Genomic DNA, 19,251 nt, shown 5'->3' with positions numbered 1-19,251 from the left:
ACTGGCGCCTCCCGCCTCCCGGTCAACCCCCGATCGCATCCCACTCACTCGCCCAACCCCTGCGACCGAATCCCTTCCCTTTGCCCTGCTCATCCCTTCTCGGGCTTTGAGTAGTGACTTAGTCGCCTCCTTCGATCTGCTTCCATCGGTCTCTCCTTTGGTCATTCGGTACGCCTGCCCGGCTGCAGCGGCAACCCCGACACCTCCTGAAATTACTCGCCCTATCGATTGGGGCCGGCCGCACGCCCAACCACCCCCCCCCCCCCCCCCCCCCTCCCCCTTCCCAGCCCAGAACCGGGCGACGCGTGATTTTCGATCCCGGGCTTGTGGAAATTATTTCTTGCTGGGTTCCTAGATTCTTGCTGGCGAATTTGCGACCGAGCTGTAACCAGCTGTTCCGATATCGCAGACTTCGATCGCCACCCCACTGGGCATTCCTCTCCTGCAGCACACCTTAATCGAACAGCCCCCATCGCATCGGAGAAAAAAAACCCATGATCGACCTCTGTACCGTCCGACGCTCGTCGCTTCGCCCCATCATTCTATCCCGGATCTGCTGCGCGGATTTCAACCGAGCCTGGCTGGTCTAACTCATCTTTGGTCCCTGAGGAATCACCATGTTCGAGACCGCCGCGATGAGCGGCATCCCGGTTGCCGAGGACAATATCATCAATCGGCGCGGCGGGGAGTCGATCTATCAGAGCTGCGTCAATCTGAAGAGGAGGCTGTCCGAGGTTCCTACCTTTGAGTCCCACCTGCAGGAGATGGAGGAAGAGGACCGCACCAGGGGGAACACCGATCCTGTCGCTTCGTTGTGGAACTGTCTCCGGGAAGGCTATCCGCTATTGAGCATCTATAATGCATCCGGCCCCGATGAGCAACTGGAGATCGACCCTGTCAAGGTGCCCGAGGCCAAGCGCCCAAAAGCGGCAACGTTCAAGTTCTTGCAAGCATGTCTGCAGGACCTGGCTTTCCCCCAACAAGACTGCTTCCTCATCACCGACCTCTATGGCGAGAGCACGACAGGCTTCATCAAAGTGATCAAGATGGTCAATCGGGTAGTGGACATCCTGGAGATGCAAGGTTCATTGAAGCGTTCATCCGAAACGGCTGCCTCTCCCTCCGCCGAGAAAGGAACGGTGAAGCTCACGAAGCGGGAACATATCTTGAAGGAGTTGTTGGAAACAGAGCGCGATTATGTTCACCATCTGCAGAACCTCCAGGCTCTCAAAAAGGAGCTGGAAGAGACCGGTGCTCTGACGGGCGATGGGAGCCATCAGATCTTCCTCAATCTCAACAACCTTCTCGACTTTGCCCAACGATTTCTCATTCGCATGGAGCAACATTATGCCTTGCCGGAGGAGACACAAAATTGGGGTCGGCTCTTCTCCACGCACGAGGAAGCTTTCCGACAGTATGTGCCGTTCATCGCCAACCAGATGCGCTGCGACCAAGTCTGCATGAAGGAATGGGACAAAATCAGATCCGCGCCACGCCATATAGATCTTATGCAGATGGTTGCACAGCCAAAGACATTGAACGGATTTTTCGTCAAGCCCTTTCAGCGTCTGACCAGATACCCACTGATGCTTTTGGTAAGCAAAGCCGTTCATTTTTATCGACCTTCACCCGGACTAACATGCTCTTTTTTCTTTCCCCGCAGGAACTCCGCAAGCAGGCCGAGGACCCCCAGCTCCAGTCAGATATCACACAAGCCATCGATACCATACAGGACGTTCTGGACTCAGCCAACGACGCAATCCACAAGGAACATCTAGCTGCGGCAGTAGTGGAATTGTCAGAGCGCGTGGATGATTGGAAGACGCTGAAAATGGAATCCTTTGGAGATCTCCTTAGCTTTGGCACATTTTCCGTGGTCAAAGGAGATAGTGGCAAGGATAATGAACGAGAGGTACGGTTTTACTCGCCGGATTCTTCTCTTCCTTGCTGACCTGATACTAGTACCACATCTACCTTTTCGAACGCATCCTCCTTTGCTGCAAAGATATTAACCCCAACAAGCAAAAGACGAAGCTCACTCTGAACAAGGATAAACCAAATCTTGCTAACAGAAGCAAGGCCCGTCTGCAGTTGAAAGGTCGAATCTACATGGCGAATGTCACAGATATTGTCTGTCTCCAAAAGCCAGGCCTCTATCGCATCCAAATCTTCTGGAAAGGAGATCCCGGGGTTGTCGACAATTTCATCATTCGCTACCAGAACGAGGACACGATGCGCAATTGGTACAGAGACATTGACAATCAACGGCTGATTCAGGCGGAGCAGCGCAATGCTCGCCACACCGGCACCTCCGACAGCGAATTTACGTACATGAAGAACATGGCCAACATGCCGAACCCGTACCAGCAGGAATATGACGCCGATGAGACCCCATACAACTCCGAGTTCCCCATGAGCCGGAATGCCTCCAGCACTAGCCTGAGGACCCGGTCCGCTACCGGGGGCAGTACAAGCTCTGTCGTTCAGTCGAATGGCCGTGCGCGCTATACCCCCCAGGATCCTACCCTCTCTTTGCACACCCCGTACAATGGGAATATGTCTCCCAGTGACCGCAATGTCAGCAGCTCGTACTTTTCCCCTGCCGAGACACCATCCACACGGTCAAGTTCCCAATCAGGGTTCTCATTCGGCCGCCAAAATACCAGTTCTACGACCATCTCGAACGGGTGGAATGAAGAGTCAAATCGATACACTGCCCCTGCCTTGTCTCGCGGGGCATCACGAGATGGCTCGAACGCGACCGGCTATTTCCCCCCGACCAATGGCCGGGCTGCGCAACGTCCATCTCTGCCTCCTCTCTCTGGGCCTCAGGGACAGCCTACGAACGGCACTCAACGGATGCGGTCGGCCAGCAGTCCGGACATTCACCAGCATAACCAGAACCCTGAGTCTCGCCGGTATATGGGAGTGCATACGATGCAAACGGTGGACAACGTTCCCGTGCCACCGATCCCTGCACACATGGCCAACATGAAGGCTCCGGTCAACCGAAGCCAGAACAACTCGCCCACCAACAGCCAGCTCCCCATCCGCAGTCAGACGCAACCTCTGCCCCCGAATCAATTCAATGAGCCCGAATATAGCGCCATGAGCCAGTCTATGGAACTGGGAGCGTCTCCCTTGACTCAAGAACCCGAGACCGAGGAGGAGGAGGAGGAGTTCATGCCCACGCAGCTCAAGGCGAAGGTGAACTTTGATGACAACTACGTCACACTGGTGATTGCGACCAACATTCTCTTCCGATCGTTAACCGACCGCGTGGACGCGAAGCTGGCGCGGTTCACTAGCCGGTCGATCGGCAACAAGACAGTCCGACTTCGCTACCGCGATGAGGATGGGGACTTTGTCACGATCGACAGTGACGAAGCAGTTCAGCTGGCCTTTATGGAGTGGCGCGAACAGCATCGGGACATGCTGGCCAAGGGCCTTGTGGGCGAGATCCAACTCTACTGCCAGGTCGTTGAATAATAGTTTACATATTCCTGTTTGATTCTTTTTCTTGTGCACGAACGAATGAACTCATGATGTATGCATACATTTGTTGTTGTTGATTATTGTGGACGTGATTTGGGGCCGGGAATACTGACTATATTTTGGTTTCACCTTTCACCACTACCCCGGTAGACCGCGAGTAGTATACTAGTCACAATTCAACGTCGACATCTACGACATCTACAACATCAGTAAATCCGCCCAGGGCGCCCTGCGGCATTAACGTGCCCGACGTGACGCCCCAAAGCCTGATGGGGCCTTCTTGTCGGTGATTCCATCGAATGATATGGAGGGGCCGGATTGCGCAGTCTGGGTAAGTGTGGGTGGTTAAAAACCGGTGAGCTGTTCAGGTTCGGTTCTTGATTCTCCCAGGCTTGATTTTCAGACTGGTGCTTGTCCCATTTTCTTCTTCTTTTTGTCTCCTTGAACTATACACGTCCACCCACTTCTAGCCAAGCCAAGATGTCCTTCTCCGGCCGCCGAGTGAGCATCCTGCGCCCCTCCTCCGACCGCCGCTTCTCCACCAGCAAGGGGCTGTCCGAGAACGGTACTGCATTCCCCTACGGCAACCTTGATCTATACATACATACTTCTCTCTGATTGACCATCATCACTGACCCAACTGCCCTAGAGCAACGCTCCGAAACCCATCGCCAATTCCGCACCGCCCACGAGGGCCACCGACCGCATGCCGGCCTCGACGCCTCGCGAGCCTCCACAGGCGTCGTCTGGTGCACAGAGCGAGCGACCGAGCATGGATACGCCGAAGACCCGTCCGCATGGGCCAACCTAGGCCAAGGCGCCCCCGAAGCCGACGACGGGATCGAGGGTAGCTTCCCGCGCCCGACTTCCATCCCCATTACCTCCGCCGCTCGGGAGTACGGTCCAACGGCCGGTATCAAGCCGCTACGTGCTGCCGTGGCGCGCCTGTACAATGAGCATTATCGTCAGGGCAAGGAGAGCCAGTATACCTGGGAGAATGTCTGCATTGTCCCCGGTGGCCGCGCCGGTCTGATTCGCATTGCGGCCATTCTGGGCAATTCGTACCTCTCTTTCCCTATCCCGGATTACTCGGCGTATTCGGAGATGTTGACGCTTTTCAAGAATGTAAGTTGGTTGTAATATCTATCTTGTGGGGACGCAACGTGAGACTGATACCTTTTGATTGATATAGATCGCTCCCATCCCTATGCCTCTGGCTCAGAGCGACCACTACCACATCCACCCCAACAAGATCGCTGAGGAAATCGCCCGTGGCACACAGGTGCTGCTGACCTCTAACCCTCGCAACCCGACGGGCCACGTCGTGCCGCATGACGAGCTGGCCGAGATCCAGGACATTTGCCGCGACCGCGCGACGCTCATCCTCGACGAGTTCTATGGTGGCTACAACTATACCACCGATTGCGACGGTTCCACGATCAGCGGTGCTGAGCATGTGGTCGATGTAGACGAGGACGGTTCGTTCTATAGTCACACTCCCCTCCATGTTCTACCTTTGCTAACTCGTATATCTCTAGATGTCCTCCTGATAGATGGTCTTACCAAGCGCTTCCGCCTGCCGGGTTGGCGTATCGCATGGGTAGTCGGACCAAAGGAATTCGTCGAAGCGCTAGGCTCCGCAGGCTCGTACCTCGACGGCGGTGCTAACGTGCCCTTTCAAGAGGCCGCGATCCCAATGCTCGAGCCGTCGCTAGTGCGCGAGGAGATGAAGGCGCTGCAGGTGCACTTTCGTGAGAAGCGCGACTTCGTGCTAAAGCGACTCGCCGAGATTGGATTCCGCATGCAGGATGTGCCCCAGGCCACTTTCTACATCTGGCTAGACCTGACCTCCCTCGACCCGCCGCTGCCTAAGGAGGCCAACATCTCTGACGGACTGAACTTCTTTAATGCCCTGTTGACCGAGAAGGTTATCGTGGTGCCTGGTATCTTCTTTGATCTGAACCCGGCCAAGCGCAGAGATCTCTTTGATAGTCCTTGCCACCACTTTGTGCGTCTGAGCTATGGACCTAAGATGGATGTTCTGAAGATGGGTCTCGATGGTATTGAACGGGTGATTAACCGGGCGCGCCAGACCGGTGGCAAGCAAAGCTGGGAGGACGAGGTTGCTATTTCGGATGATTAGATTTCTGGCTGTGCCGGACGATGTCTTCAGCGTTGAGCAGCATTGACATGTAGCGCAATAGAGATATGTTAGTTATGGTTGTACAGTAGATGCTTTTTCTATAGTACCCCATCATGTGACCACTTCAAATCGGCGAGTGCAGCTCCTTCCACTTGCTCCAGTCAACAACAACAACAGCAATGCTAGGGCCATGGCCGTCGGACTGGAACGGTTTCTCAACTCGAGTGCCTTCATCTTCATCGCCGTGATCGTGTTCTGCCTCATCCTGCTCACCCCAGCCGATGCCATCTACCAATGCTATGTGACCCAGCGCTTGACCGACATCTTCTTCATCACGGGCGCATATGTCATCACCTTCGCCCTAGCGCTGTTAATCTACGCGACACGGATCTATACCAACCGTAACACGCTCACCGGCATCCCCAGAGCCTGGATCCCGGTGGAGAAAGAAGATGTGAGCAAGAGCGTGCGCCGGCTGGTCATGGAGGGCCTGGCGCGCAGCTCCGTCATCTCCTACCAGGCCCGTCCGCGCGACACCTCAAGCGACGAGAACGGCTTTCCCAATTACAAAACGCTCATTATCGACTCCAACCGCCCGCCGTGGGGCGCCATCGAGCATCCGGGCTGGTCGTCGCCTGCATCGCCGGACTTGCCGGACCTGCCCTACAACACCGTCATCCGGGAACTGCCCAACTTAATCGAAGCCAAAGCCGTCTCGCTTGCCCCGGCCGATACGGTCTACCCCGACTCTGAGCTCTTCGACCCGTCCTCATCCATTGGCAACCAGTCGGTCCCAGACACGCGCGTGGTCGAGGCGCTGCAACGGCCTGCTTCGTTGGGTCTGCGCGAATATATCCGCCGCCTGACGGCTCTGCAAATAATTCAACCGGATCTGGGCGCAGAGTTTCTGAGTCTTTACGAGCGCGCGCGCTTCTCGTCGCGCGATGTGCACGAGAGCGAGTTCCGCGACCTGATGCATACCTTCGCCGAGCTCTTGAGGGGCATGACGCCTCTGGAGCCGCCTGTGCTGGACGAAATTCGTGATAGCGTCAGCTATGGACACGCCGGGAGCGAGTCTGTGATTGGACCGTCGGACGAGGAAGGATATACGGATACTGTTAATCATAATGGGTACGATGGCGCCTATGAGTCTATGCGAAGTGACAGTCTCCGGCCGTCCAATGCTTCTACTTGGGAGACCCAGTCAATCTCTAAATATGAAACCGCCGCGGCGGTCAACACGCCTGCGTCGGTTGCATCGCCGTCGAGAGGCTCATTCAGGCCTCCGACTCTTCCTCTCACGCCGTCGCCGCGCTCGCTTCGTCGGGTCGCGTCGAACCGGTCGGGCAGCTCGGGAGGTAGCGTGGTTCGACTCGCTCAACCACGAGACTCAGCTGATCTGCCATATACCATTGACTTCCGCCGAAATGGATGAGGGTAACACAATCACAATACTCTGCAAAACCACCAATCGGGTCGCAGTGGGGGGGGGGGCTGACTCATGCGGCAAACTGATTCCGACTTCCTTGGCGACTGCAAACCTGGCGATTGATAAGATCCGTCCGATCCGCGGCCGAAAGGACACCTTTTTGTCCTCATTCTACCATCAAGCGTTTTGTTCGTGGGACGCGGTTATTTGAGGTATTGTTGGAACCATGGAGTTATTCAAAAGAGGCACAAGCTCGCTCTTTAGCTCCTCCAACGTCTCCCTCGCCTCGCGCACAGACGACGAAACAAACGCCGTTGGCGACAACGCCCTCGCCGCTGAGGGGTTTCGGTCCGTCCCCGCGCATGACAACTTGTTCACCAAAGTCGACCCCGCCGTTGATGGAGAGGAGTGCCTACACGACTGTGCGACGTGCACAGTCAAATATCCCGCGAAATTCGAAGTCGATCAAGAAGACGAGTTGTATGGCCAGGTACAAGGGTGGGCGACGCACCTGCTCGTCGCCACGGGCAAGTCGGATTGGGTGCGTGACGTGGCCGATGAGCAGGGAAGTGTCATGGAGGCAATTGAAAAGGGCGGAATAGAACCGACCAATGGAGTGCGTGGCCGGGATCTTTTGATGTTTGGGAGAGACCTGTATTGACCTTCACATCCAGCGACTCAAGCTATCCGCTTCGAATATGTCCGTGCCGGACGAATATCACATGTACGAGGCAGGGAAGCAGCCGACGAATGTGCTCCTCCTCCCCAGTTTCACTGTCGTCGAGCACGTCACGCCGCAGTTGGCCCCGGATCTGATCGAGCACTTTATCAATCCGTCACTGACAACGACCACACCCCTTAAGCCCGACGACGAGTCATCGCCGGAACCACAACCTCCAGCAACAAGCACCACTCTCTCCACACCTCTCCGCTCGCACCCTTGTCCCCATTCCGCCGTCATCCTTCTCTGCTCGCAGCGCACGCGCGACGCCCGCTGCGGCCAGTCCGCGCCGCTGCTGAAGCGCGAGCTCGAGCGCCATCTGCGACCACTGGGTCTGTACCGCGACATGGACGACACGCGGCCCGGCGGCGTAGGCATTTATTTCATCAGCCACGTCGGCGGACACAAGTACTCGGCCAACATGTTTGTCTATCGTCGCCGCGAGGGCGCCGATGAGTCCGAGGGCGCGGCGCAGGGTATTTGGCTCGCACGCGTGCGGCCGGAGGACTGTGAGAATATCATTCGGTTTACCGTCTTGCAGGGCAAGGTGGTTAAGCCTGGGACGCAGCTGCGGGGGGGATTCGATCGGGCACGCGGCGTCGTGAGTTGGTAGATTAGATAGTTAGATGTGTTCATCCGATAAATGTATACACCGGGCAGTGGATTCTGTGCCTACATGCCCATACCAGGCATTCATACTTGCTTATTCCTGACAATCGCTAGTCAATCACTAGTCAATGCATGCAGAACGCCTAGCAGGCGCTACATACGAGCACAGGACTAGGCCATTGTCTCGCGAAGCCAGGAACTCATTTATTTCTGATTATCGCTGTTTCAATCTGCCCCTAGCTTGCTTCATCTACATCACAGCTATCTCCCATCCTTCCACGAGTCTCGGGTGATTTGCAGCTAAGTCGCTTACCGCCCCAACCAGTCACCGTCGATTTCGTCTAAAGTTACTGGTTAGGGTTTGGTATGTTACAGGCCAGGTACTGGTACCTGGTACGCAATGTAAACCACGGTTCCGGCCAGGGTACCGCTACATTCAATGGAACCTACCCTATCCCCTTCTCCTCGTATCTCCTCGTTTATGTTAGCTATAATTCTCGGCTCCGTGGTCCTCGTCTCTCGCCATGCCAAGTTCCTGCCCAGAAATCCCTTGTCCATATTAGGCAACCCATTCGTCGCCCCTGGTTTACACCAATTGCGGACCCGACCAGAGTGAGCGTACCATACATACAGAGTGGAAGCGCTCGTATCCCGCCCCCATGCACTACTACTGTACGTACAGGGGCGACCCTCCTGCACTGCGCTAGCCCCATTGCACAAAGCTTGTCATCGGTTAATCCGAAAGTAGCAAATCGTCTTGGGATGCGTTATCGTCCACTTCCACACACCGGGATCCTCTTTGCCCCTTAACACCAACCCCCCGCTTTCTAGCGCGCCCCAGTCCATGACCCGCTGGTGGGTTTCGTTTCTGATGTACAGGTAGATTACAGTACGGACGGGGCAAGAGAGTCAAAGTCAAGTGCTGAAGTAAAGTAAAGTAAAGCAAAGGCGGCCCAAGCTCCTTGTGTTTGAAAATCCAGAGCTGCGCATTGGATGGCATGGTTCCCCGTGCACCTCCGATCGCCCATAGACGCCGGCCGGCCGGGACGGTCAAAGCCGTCGTGCGACTCGACTGTTTTACAACAACACTATGTACTATGTACGCTCGAAGACTGGTCGTACGTGTCGTTAGTCAAGTAAAGTATTCCCGAGAGGATAAATACACGGGAAGACCTGAATGGCTCCTCCGTGTTCCCTTCCCCGGTCTTATCCTATGACTAAAATATAGCACCATGTCCTGCGGCACAGCACTAGGCCCCCCGCGAATCCACTCGCAAGCGCCCAGTGGGATCCACCAGCGCGCCAACGCTCCCAACCGAGCTCTTCCCATCCACTCCCTGTGTCGTCATTTCCTCGGCTGCGCAGGCTTAGTCCCTAGTAGGTAGGAGTGTCACTCTCACTAGGGGGGCCTAGAGTGTTACACTTCAGGGAGCATCCCTGCTGCTCCTCTTTTTCTTTTTGCAATATCGTCTTTTGGGGGCTTAAACGGAACCATTCTGCGGTATCATGTTATAGATAGTAGTATCGCTGTACACTACCACTGTAATCACTTCCTGTTGATTCATTGAATTACATGCTGCTCCATTGGGCGGTTAACAGGGTTTTGGTACACACGACTAATTAACTAAACGACTTAGCTTGGGGGCGAATCACCTTCGATCGCTTACCGGTCTTCGATCGTCCGAGATCGCGGCGGTCTTGGCAATTTGCGGTCCAGGTTAAGTTGGGTGAGAAAAAAAAAAAAAAAAAAAAGCCAAGCCTGACAGGTTGTTCAGCTTGAACTGACAGACAGAGCTAGTGCGAGAGACACTCCGCTTCGATTTTATTAATGTTTCCCACGCCCCGCTGCTAGTGCAGAAATGGCGATCCCCGATCAAAACTGCCTAGCATTGGGCAGTATGATCTACCGAGTATGCGCCCATTGCGACCTTTAGTATGTGCTAGGAATACTAGCAGGACTGTCCCTGTCCATCCACGGATCCTTTTCCCCCATCCTGCGGCGCCAATGTTTCATCTGTAAAAGTGACGTGATGGTGAGGCTTAATGGGTCATAGGATGCAGCAGAGGTACGTTAGGGCGCCGGAGGTGGATTGGCTGTATCGTTAATGGGTGGCGCCCGTTTTTCGTTGGAATATATTCAATGATCTCGAGTCGTCATTGGGTGTTCAGATATATATTTCTATCAGCTCCGATTCCGCCTGGCCATCGCCACTGTGCCTTGAGGGATTGAGTAACAACCAATGACTCAAAACAACAGTAAAACTGCCTTGCTGTAGTTACCTACACTCCCTCACGAACTCCTGGTGTCCCCTGAAATGTACAGATCAGATCTTCCAATGCGGGGATATCGCTTTTTCTGCCTGATCAACGAACGATCCACCAGCTTAAGCTAAGCAGCAGCCGATCTACTACCGAGAGATAGAAAAAGAAAAAAAAACAAACCAAATAAAATTCCCGCGTCCCATGCCATGTGTCCACTGAAGTACATACGCGTCCTCGCCCGCGGGGGCCTTAGGCAGCGAACAATTTCAGGGATGCCTCCTTCCCTGGCCCCCAACAGGCAGTTCGAGAGCCTGCGAGTTAGCAGCCAACAGCTGGCCCGATCTACATTCCCATCGTGCGGTCTGGTGACTTCGCTTCTCCTCGACTAACCCCAGTACATAGGAATCTGCGCCGAAAGAGGAATAATGAAAAATCATCACTAGGCGAAAGGCGGAAGCCATCTCCGCTGCTCGCATGATTCGACGCATATCCACGAGAAAAACCGGTTCGGCTGCATATCTGAGTGATTATTCGATAATAATAATAGCGATTAGTTTGTTGGTTAGTTACGATAGCGAGACTATTATTACTAATTACAGTATTGCGGTGACGGCGCAGCAGGCAGTGTTCACCAACGCATAATAATAATAATAATAATAATAATAATAATAATAATAATAATAATAATAATAATAGCCCATCTGGATCGCCGAGCTCTTAGCCAGCCGCAAAGTTTAGTAGTAGTAGATCATGCACGAATCACAATGAGAGGGTGGCGAGTCTGTCGTTCTTGGTATGCAACCGTCGCAGTAATTACACCGATGATGATGATGACAATGGCCTCTTCGTATAGAGAAATGGATGTTGCATTACGACGAACCCTGACACGAACGAACCTGCCTCTTTCAGTAAAAAATCACCTCAGCGTCGACATGAATCAATCCTGCCCGCCACCGTGAATGGAGATTGGAAACTGCCGCCTTGGCGTACCGAGATCCGTCGCCCTTCCAGAATTTCATTAGGCTAATTCTGTGATAATCAGTAAGCGAAGTAAGCGAATACGATGGCGATGGCGTGGGCCAGCAGGTTTTGACCCCAGTCGAGATATAGGTGAATCAGAGTCGGCCAAGGAGGAGAGAGTTGGTAAATGGCACGAACGAGTCATGCGTGACAGGGAGGAAAAAACCAGGACTGGAAGGATGATATGTGCGACAGTTGCCAATAATAATTTGTCTACGCTTATTGACAACAGAACAGGATTTGATTACAACGAAAAAAGTAGGGGATGTAATGTGATCAGCCAATTAGAAGATCGATGGTGTTCACACTGGCATTGGAGGAAAAAAACATAACCGACACCAACAAACACATGTTCGGAGACCAGGTATCAAGGAGGAAAGAAAAAAGAGTAAGATGATAACAAAAGGAACGCCTTTGCCCTTGTCCCTTTTAAATGACAGCCCACGGAAACACGTAAAAAATCAATGCGACGTACCAAAACAGACAGTGGCAGGGGAATCAGAGGGGAAAATAGAAAGTAAAAAATCAGAGCGCCGAAGAATCCAGAATCCAAACCAAAGAGTGTGAATACATGAAAAGACGGTGAGACACAAATAACACACCCCCATCTGCGCGCGAGCCGATAAGACACGCTGCCCCCACGTCTCGGGAGAAGAGCGGAGAGAGGGAGGAATCAGAAAACTAGAGTCGTGACGGGCATAGCAGGTTCACACGGGGGGAATCCTCTATGAGAAGTCTCTCAGCCTACCCCCAGAAAACCCCAGTCAGTCCCCTCCGGTTGATTCAAGATCCGGGCAGGGGGTTTATACTGGAAATTAGGATGGTAGGACACCATCATAGACTGGCCCTCAGGCATATGGTGGTGAGCAGGGAACGTAGACTGCTGGTATTCCGGCGGCAGGTAGGCCGTACGGGGGGTCGGGTCGTAGCGCTGCTGCTGGTGTTGTTGTTGTTGCTGGTGTTGTTGCTGCTGCTGGTGTTGCATCATGTGGAGATACTGTTGGTGGTGTTGCGGATGTGGTTGCGGGTGCGCGGGCTGCGGATGTTGTTGCTGCGGCGGCGGCGCATGCGGCGAGATGCTCATCGGCGACGAGACGGGGATGTTCTGCGAGACGATCGGCGCGTTGTCGTGCATCGGCACCGAGTTCATGGGAACGCTCTGCGGCGGGGAGTAGAACTCGTGCGCGGGAGTCGGCGTCGCCTGCGGGTAATAGGGCTGCTGCGCGAGCATGTACTGTTCGTTGGGTGGCATGGACAGCGTTCCCGGGGGATGATGCGTGTACGAGTGCGGCGAAGCGGTTTCTTCGGAGGATGGTCGACTCTGCGACCCGGGTGGGTGCGAGCGATGCTGGTGTTTGGTGAGGGTGGTCTTGCGACAGAAACTACATTTGTTGGTTAGATTGGGGGGGGAGTTCGCGATGACTGATGGACATCACCCACCTTCGTTCACAACTCGGCTCCTGGCAGATGTAGGGGCGCTTGCCCGTATGAATGCGCCGGTGGCGAGCTAGACTGGATGACTAGAGACAGAAGGTGGTCAGTTGCGCCGTCTCCTCGTCAGCACAGATGCTTACATCGGAGAAGGCCTTCTGGCAGCCTTCCTGGTCGCAGACATGCGGCTTTTCGCCCGTGTGGGTTCGCGAGTGGACGGTCAGGGCACTGCGCTGGATGAAACTCTTGTTACAGCCCTCTACGTCGCAATTATAGGGCCGCTCGTTGGTGTGGATGCGATAATGGCGGCAGAGATCCGACTTGCGATTAAACGACTATTCCCCGGAACATATCCACCGTCAGTCTCAACGCACGAACCATGGGGCATCGCCAGGATATGCTTCCTACCTTGCCACAATGCTCCCACGAGCAGTTGAAATCGCGTCCGGTGCCGGGAGCCATCTTTTCTCTCTGGCCGCTGGCCCACGAAGTCTAGGGCAAAGATCAAGTGGTGAGAGTGGCGGCGGGTCCAGGAGATAAGAGTCGGGGGAGACCGGTCCAGTCAACAAAGCGTTACATGCAGACAGTCAGGATTGCGATCTCGTTCATCAGCGAGAGACAGGGGGGTGGGGAGCGAGAGAGACGAAGGAAGGAAGAAGAAAGAGAGAAAGAAAGAAAGAGGGGAAGTGATATACGATAAGAGGGGAGCCGCAAGTTTTATGGAGTCCGTAGTATTATTGTTGACAACCTCCAGCGAGGGCAAAAACGGGCGCGGATGGAACCAACCTATTCTTGTCACTGGTAATACGGGTGTACGGGTATTTCTCCGCCATCCCCAGATGAAGAAGGGGAGGGGTCTGTTCTGGTCTTACGGGGCATGGTTATTCTCTCCAGATGCCCGTCGAATGAATTCTTGTTCTGCAAACCCTTCGGCGGTCCTTTTCTCATCTACGATAATACTCCCACCCGCCCGATGTCCCTCACGCCTCCCAATTCCTCGGTCTATCAGGAACGCGATTTCAGGCGAAATTGCGATTGCCTCCCAGAGTATTTACCGCTAACCCAACTTGGTGCAAGACTCCAGACCCACCCTGGCCAACCCTAGTGACAAGACATGGTGCTAGACTGGACACGGAATGGCGTGTGCAGAGGGTACGAGGAGTAATTCCTGACGGTAACGACCTTGGATTCGGTTTTTAAGGTTAGCCTTTGGGGGGATCTGAAACCCCAACCGGGCCCCCTATTATTATTATTATTATAATAATAATTATTATTTCTTTCTTGGGGGTTGAATGGAGTGAAGTATGCTACTCTCGTGCCCGGCAAGGTTGAGATTGACCTACTCCAGCCAGGGCGCGCATCCTTCTCGAGAGCCTAGGTTGGTTTTGGCCCTTCAGTTCTGGTGGCCAGGGCACGAGAAACGACAGGGAAAATGATATCAGTGTCCGCCTCCAGCTCGGAAACGCACCCACTCACCTGGAGCCGCGCCCGAGCTCCTCCGTCGCTCTCTCTCTCTCTCTTTCTCTCACTCATACGCTAGCGACGATCTTTCTCCAGATCCTGGGATGGGGTCCAGATACAGGATCCCGTTAATACTCCGCAGTTCCCCCCCCTTCTTCGCTCAGGATTACACGCGCGATGGGTGTGGCAAAATCTGGTTCAGCAAGGGGTGCGAACAATGACGCGGCAGTGCATTTCCTGGGCTGTACACCATAATACTTGTTCTTTCTCCTCGTTGACCCACAGCTCCGGTCGTGGCCAAATCTCCTTAAGGTTGGGTCTGTTCGTTGTGGAGGGGCGCCGCCTCCACTTTTAGGGACTCTCTCGCCAAACAGGCAGGTCGTTATTATTCAGCTACTTCCCATTCTAGATCTTGAATAATATGTTGTAGTCAAGTCTTTGGCAACGGAAATAAGATCATGATCACTGACTCCGTAACTCATCGCGAAGGAGAAGGATCGATCCCCCATCTCCCACCTCGCTATCGCGCAAAATAACACCGCGGACAAGGCGCGTTGGACGAGCGGCCGTCTTCACCGTCGACTTGCATCTCATATCGCTGTTGGTGGACCCCGACGCCCCCCAGCCATTCCTTCCCGCCGCCAGCCCAAACTCTGTTGAACAATCCTCTTGTGCAATATTAATCCATTCATCACAGGCCCGGGTAACCTCGGCTCATCTGCCACTCTTGGACTAAATCAATCCGGAAACTACAAAAAACGTGGGGATCCACTGCGCAAAGCACACTTTTAAACAGTGGCGATCGTTGATCGGACAACCTTATTAGTGGACGAGGCAAGAAGTCAGGGAACACGCAAGACCATCACCACTATCATGGGGGAGTTGGGGCATCGGTGGATGACCATGGGCTGGGTTATCGACCCCTCCAGAACCGGCAATAATCGACATCTTCCCCAGCACAGCCGTCGGTGTATTAATCTGGCAACGCCGAAAATAATCATCATCACGAATGGGACGATTTCAGGGTCCAGACTCGCACTCCGCGAGGGAAAAGGCCAAGGAAAAAAAAAAGGATGGGAAGAACATCCGTCAAGAAAGATTAGTATGGCAACGCCGATCCGGCCCAGACTCAACATGGAAATTCCCTGCGACTATGAAACCCGTCTGATCTGGTTGGTTTGCCGCGAAAAGATCGGTGAGCTGGCATTATTTTACTCTCTCTCTCTCTCTCCCTCCGCTCCCGATTACCTGGTCATCGGGAGGGTAAGGTAAGCCCTAAGCATTTAGCCCTGCATAATAATAATAATAATAATATAATCAATATAATAATAATGTGGTGGCTGGATGGGAGAGATGATTAGCGGGAAATATACAATGGGATCTCGGCTTCGGGGACGATGCTCGGGGACCAGAGGTTGGTTGATAATGATGCTGGAGCGTCATTGGGAGTGGATCTAGTTTCCTCCCCCACTTAGGGATGGGAGGCCCAATCTAGTTGGCTAGAGGCAGGATTCCTTTTGGTCGGTCACCGGGGCCGGCGGATCGTCGTGATAGGGAGTGCATGACAAGGCGGGAAAAGAGCATAGAGTTTCTTGGGAAGTGAGCAAGTAAAGAAAGGCGCCGTCGGCTATCGGACAACGAACGAACCAACGAAGAACATACGAACCGCTGCGATACCCCGCATTATCATGTCCTAAATGACGCGGATGGCTGAGCGTTGGTTCACTTGGAGGCGCATGCAGCTGGGTGTACATGTTGTGTCGGGGTGGTGACTAGGTTGGTAGTCCCATCAAGAATTCACTCACTCACACACAGACCAACTACGTAGACCCTGTGGCCCGCCATGGTCAGTGGAAAGTTAAACTTCCCAGCTCCATGGCCGTGCTCAGGATCCCCGCGATGCTTAATCTCTCCCGAGGTAGGGATCCATGTGAAGTGCTTCGTGACTGTCCATAGTCGTAAAACCCTGTGAAAATGCCGAAAACCTCATGCTCCATGGTAGCGAGGATCAGCGGCATATCGAGTATCATTCTGCGATACGTCCTGCACCAGCCTGGCGAGGCGCTAAAATCCCCGACTCGCATGATTATTATTAATAGCCAAGTCCGCAGCAACACCGCTAGCGGCCAACGCCACAGCAGCCGACATCAGATCATGTTGTATCTGACTGGCTGCAACGCCGCCTGTCGCCATCCCCTCCACCACACCGGACCCGCTCGGTTGGGTAAAGATGTGAGTGGGCGCGTCTCTTCGCCGCGCAGCAGGAGTATTTATCCTCCCATACCAATTCGACTCGCTTTCTCATTTCTCACCTCAGCCGTGGGTTGATTCCCGCTGCTTGGACTGGTGTGCGGCGTGAGACGGAAACTCTAAGTGATACTGACAGAAGACCAGCCACTGGCCCCTTGCAGTAATCTCTTTGGGAAAGCGGAGGGTGGAGTGAAGGATTTTAGAAAATGTTGCCCCCCACCTCCAAGGCTGTGAGGTTATCGCCTGAAATTCTAATCATCAGCAACAACGCCACCGGCCTGCCTGAATCTCGCTTCCTTGCAGGCTCTAGCGGCGAGTGATGCCGTTACGGACAACTGCGCCGGTTGAGATGATGACACTTTTCCGATAAGCAGGCGTGGGTAGGTTAGGTTTCGCTTTAGTTCAAAGTCATGTTGGACAAAGACAAACATGCGCCACCAAGTAGGTGATTGCTCCTGCAGCCAGTCTTGCCGGGTGACATCGAGGTGAGTGTTGGAGGCGAATTGATGGAGGGAGGCGGCTGATGGGCTTGCTGTTGTTGTCTTACTGCCCTGCATGCCTGGGCAGTCATTTGATCAGCCTTATCAGTAGAGGAGGAAGAAGAAGTAACCAGACCCTGACGGAGTTGCAAGTGGCGACGGCCATGATGGGCAATTGTTCCGTTTTTGCTCGAGGTGCCTGCACTTGTATCGCTATGCTACATTTGTGTTCTTGCCCTAAGTTCGATATAGGCAACTGTATACCGACAAAACTACACCCGAATATTATTATCCAAAAAGAAGATATCGGACACCTCAACTAAGTAGGTCAATATTAGAACAATTAATCAATCTGTACGCCATGGTTGCTAGTCTCTCCTTGTCCTAGATGTTGTACATACTTCCCCTGTCACATGATCTCCACCACACCCAATCGTCGCACGCCCCTCGACAGGAAATCCAGGCACGATGAGTCGCGACGGGCAGGACAACATCTGCATCCTCGTCACCGGTGCGAACAGGTACATTCCTCAATTCCTTCCGCACAGTCTCAAACTAAACAATTTCCCAGCGGCCTCGGGTTCTCAATATGCTGCCGACTCGCCGATGAATTCCTCTCCTCACACCCCGACCCTTTGCACACCCTCACCGTGATCTTCACTACGCGGAGCGCACGTAAAGCTCAAGATACCCAAAAACGGCTGGAAGCGCACCTCCGCGCGGCAGCACCGTCCCTATCCGCCGCTGCGCGCGTCCAATTCGTCCCTGAGAATGTCGACCTGGGCGACCTGGTCTCCGTGCGGGACCTTTCTCGGCGGCTGGTGCGCACTCTGTCCAAACTCGACGCGATTGTCCTCAATGCCGGCATAGGCGGCTGGTCCGGGATTGACTGGCCACGTGCTATATGGGGCGTGTGCACCGATCTCATGCAGCAGGTGACCTGGCCCACGTTCAAGATTTCTCCCGTCGGCGTGGTGACCGACAAGCAAACAGACGAGAAGGAGGACGAGCCGCCGCTCGGCGCGACCTTTTGCGCTAATGTGTTCGGGCACTACATGCTCGCGCACAATGTCGCATCGCTGCTGAAACGGGGGTCCAATGGGCCCGGCCGAATTGTGTGGGTATCTAGCATTGAGGCAACCACCAAAGCGTTCGACGTCGAAGATATCCAGGGTCTACGGAATGCAACGCCATACGAGTCCTCCAAGGCCCTTACGGATATCCTGGCCCTGACCTCCAATCTACCTAGCACGGCACCCTGGGCCGTGGACAGTTTCCTCCAGTCGGACCCTGGCGTCCCCGATGTCACCCCGAACATGTATGTCTCCCACCCGGGGATCTGCGCAACCGCAATCGTTCCCCTCGCGCTGCCCCTGGTGTATGCTATGGTAGCCGCCTTCTGGCTCGCACGCATGCTAGGCTCTCCCTGGCACACGCTGTCCACCTACACCGGCGCCGCTTCGCCGGTTTTCCTCGCGCTGTCGCCGCAGGATGCCATCGATGCTGCCGACGCGCCCTATCACCAAGCTGGCGGCGGGAGACCCAAATGGGGCTCGTCAGCTTCTCGACTTGGTCGTGGCAGCGTCGTCTGCACCGAAATTGATGGTTGGGGGTATGGCGGTGTTGTGGGCGGAGCTGTCGTCGAGGCTGATCGGCTGCGGAGGAGAAAACGAGGCGCCGTGGACCTTACTCGCGAAGAGCGGGAGAAGTTTGAGGAGCTTGGGCGTCAGTGTTGGAAGCAGATGGAGGAGTTGCGGGTGAAGTGGGAGTCCATCTTGGATCGCGCCGAGGCGCGGCGTCAAGTATGAGAGATGGTCTATCCATTTACACTGCTGGCCTCTCCATGTTTCTGTCTTCATCAATACATATATCATTAATCACATACGCCGATCCTGTCGAGCTAAAGCCATGCAGACAGACTTCTATACAATACCCAATCCATCATCCTAGG

At 54.3% G+C, this 19,251-nt stretch overlaps 7 protein-coding genes across 7 annotated transcripts; 6 read left to right on the top strand and 1 right to left on the bottom strand.

Moving 5' to 3' along the window:
- Positions 1-617: 617 nt before the first annotated feature.
- Positions 618-3,489, top strand: PFLUO_LOCUS9021 (Guanine nucleotide exchange factor for Cdc42p; the record flags this gene model as incomplete). The annotated part of the gene is made up of 3 exons (XM_073786805.1): positions 618-1,595; positions 1,664-1,912; positions 1,963-3,489. The coding sequence occupies 3 exons, from the start codon at positions 618-620 to the stop codon at positions 3,487-3,489; spliced, it is 2,754 nt and encodes a 917-aa protein (XP_073643024.1).
- Positions 3,490-3,975: 486 nt separating this feature from the next.
- On the top strand, positions 3,976-4,635 carry PFLUO_LOCUS9020 (uncharacterized protein; the record flags this gene model as incomplete). Its single annotated transcript, XM_073786804.1, has 2 exons — positions 3,976-4,060; positions 4,145-4,635. The coding sequence occupies 2 exons, from the start codon at positions 3,976-3,978 to the stop codon at positions 4,633-4,635; spliced, it is 576 nt and encodes a 191-aa protein (XP_073643023.1).
- Positions 4,636-4,702: 67 nt separating this feature from the next.
- PFLUO_LOCUS9019 (uncharacterized protein) lies at positions 4,703-5,638 on the top strand (the record flags this gene model as incomplete). The annotated part of the gene is made up of 1 exon (XM_073786803.1): positions 4,703-5,638. The coding sequence occupies one exon, from the start codon at positions 4,703-4,705 to the stop codon at positions 5,636-5,638; it is 936 nt and encodes a 311-aa protein (XP_073643022.1).
- A 190-nt stretch (positions 5,639-5,828) lies between these two features.
- On the top strand, positions 5,829-7,073 carry PFLUO_LOCUS9018 (uncharacterized protein; the record flags this gene model as incomplete). The annotated part of the gene is made up of 1 exon (XM_073786802.1): positions 5,829-7,073. The coding sequence occupies one exon, from the start codon at positions 5,829-5,831 to the stop codon at positions 7,071-7,073; it is 1,245 nt and encodes a 414-aa protein (XP_073643021.1).
- Positions 7,074-7,293: 220 nt separating this feature from the next.
- PFLUO_LOCUS9017 (uncharacterized protein) lies at positions 7,294-8,401 on the top strand (the record flags this gene model as incomplete). Its single annotated transcript, XM_073786801.1, has 2 exons — positions 7,294-7,683; positions 7,742-8,401. 2 exons carry the CDS (start codon positions 7,294-7,296, stop codon positions 8,399-8,401), a joined length of 1,050 nt encoding a protein of 349 aa, XP_073643020.1.
- A 4,017-nt stretch (positions 8,402-12,418) lies between these two features.
- Positions 12,419-13,572, bottom strand: PFLUO_LOCUS9016 (uncharacterized protein; the record flags this gene model as incomplete). Its single annotated transcript, XM_073786800.1, has 4 exons — positions 12,419-13,061; positions 13,120-13,199; positions 13,254-13,445; positions 13,519-13,572. The coding sequence occupies 4 exons, from the start codon at positions 13,570-13,572 to the stop codon at positions 12,419-12,421; spliced, it is 969 nt and encodes a 322-aa protein (XP_073643019.1).
- A 4,196-nt stretch (positions 13,573-17,768) lies between these two features.
- On the top strand, positions 17,769-19,108 carry PFLUO_LOCUS9015 (3-keto-steroid reductase; the record flags this gene model as incomplete). Its single annotated transcript, XM_073786798.1, has 2 exons — positions 17,769-17,821; positions 17,872-19,108. 2 exons carry the CDS (start codon positions 17,769-17,771, stop codon positions 19,106-19,108), a joined length of 1,290 nt encoding a protein of 429 aa, XP_073643018.1.
- Positions 19,109-19,251: the final 143 nt, after the last annotated feature.

The sequence above is a fragment of the Penicillium psychrofluorescens genome (assembly GCF_964197705.1).
Source record: "Penicillium psychrofluorescens genome assembly, chromosome: 6".
Lineage (NCBI taxonomy): Eukaryota > Fungi > Ascomycota > Eurotiomycetes > Eurotiales > Aspergillaceae > Penicillium > Penicillium psychrofluorescens.
The sequence above is the reverse complement of the archived record's forward strand: the minus strand, read 5'-3'. Positions and strand labels throughout refer to the sequence as shown.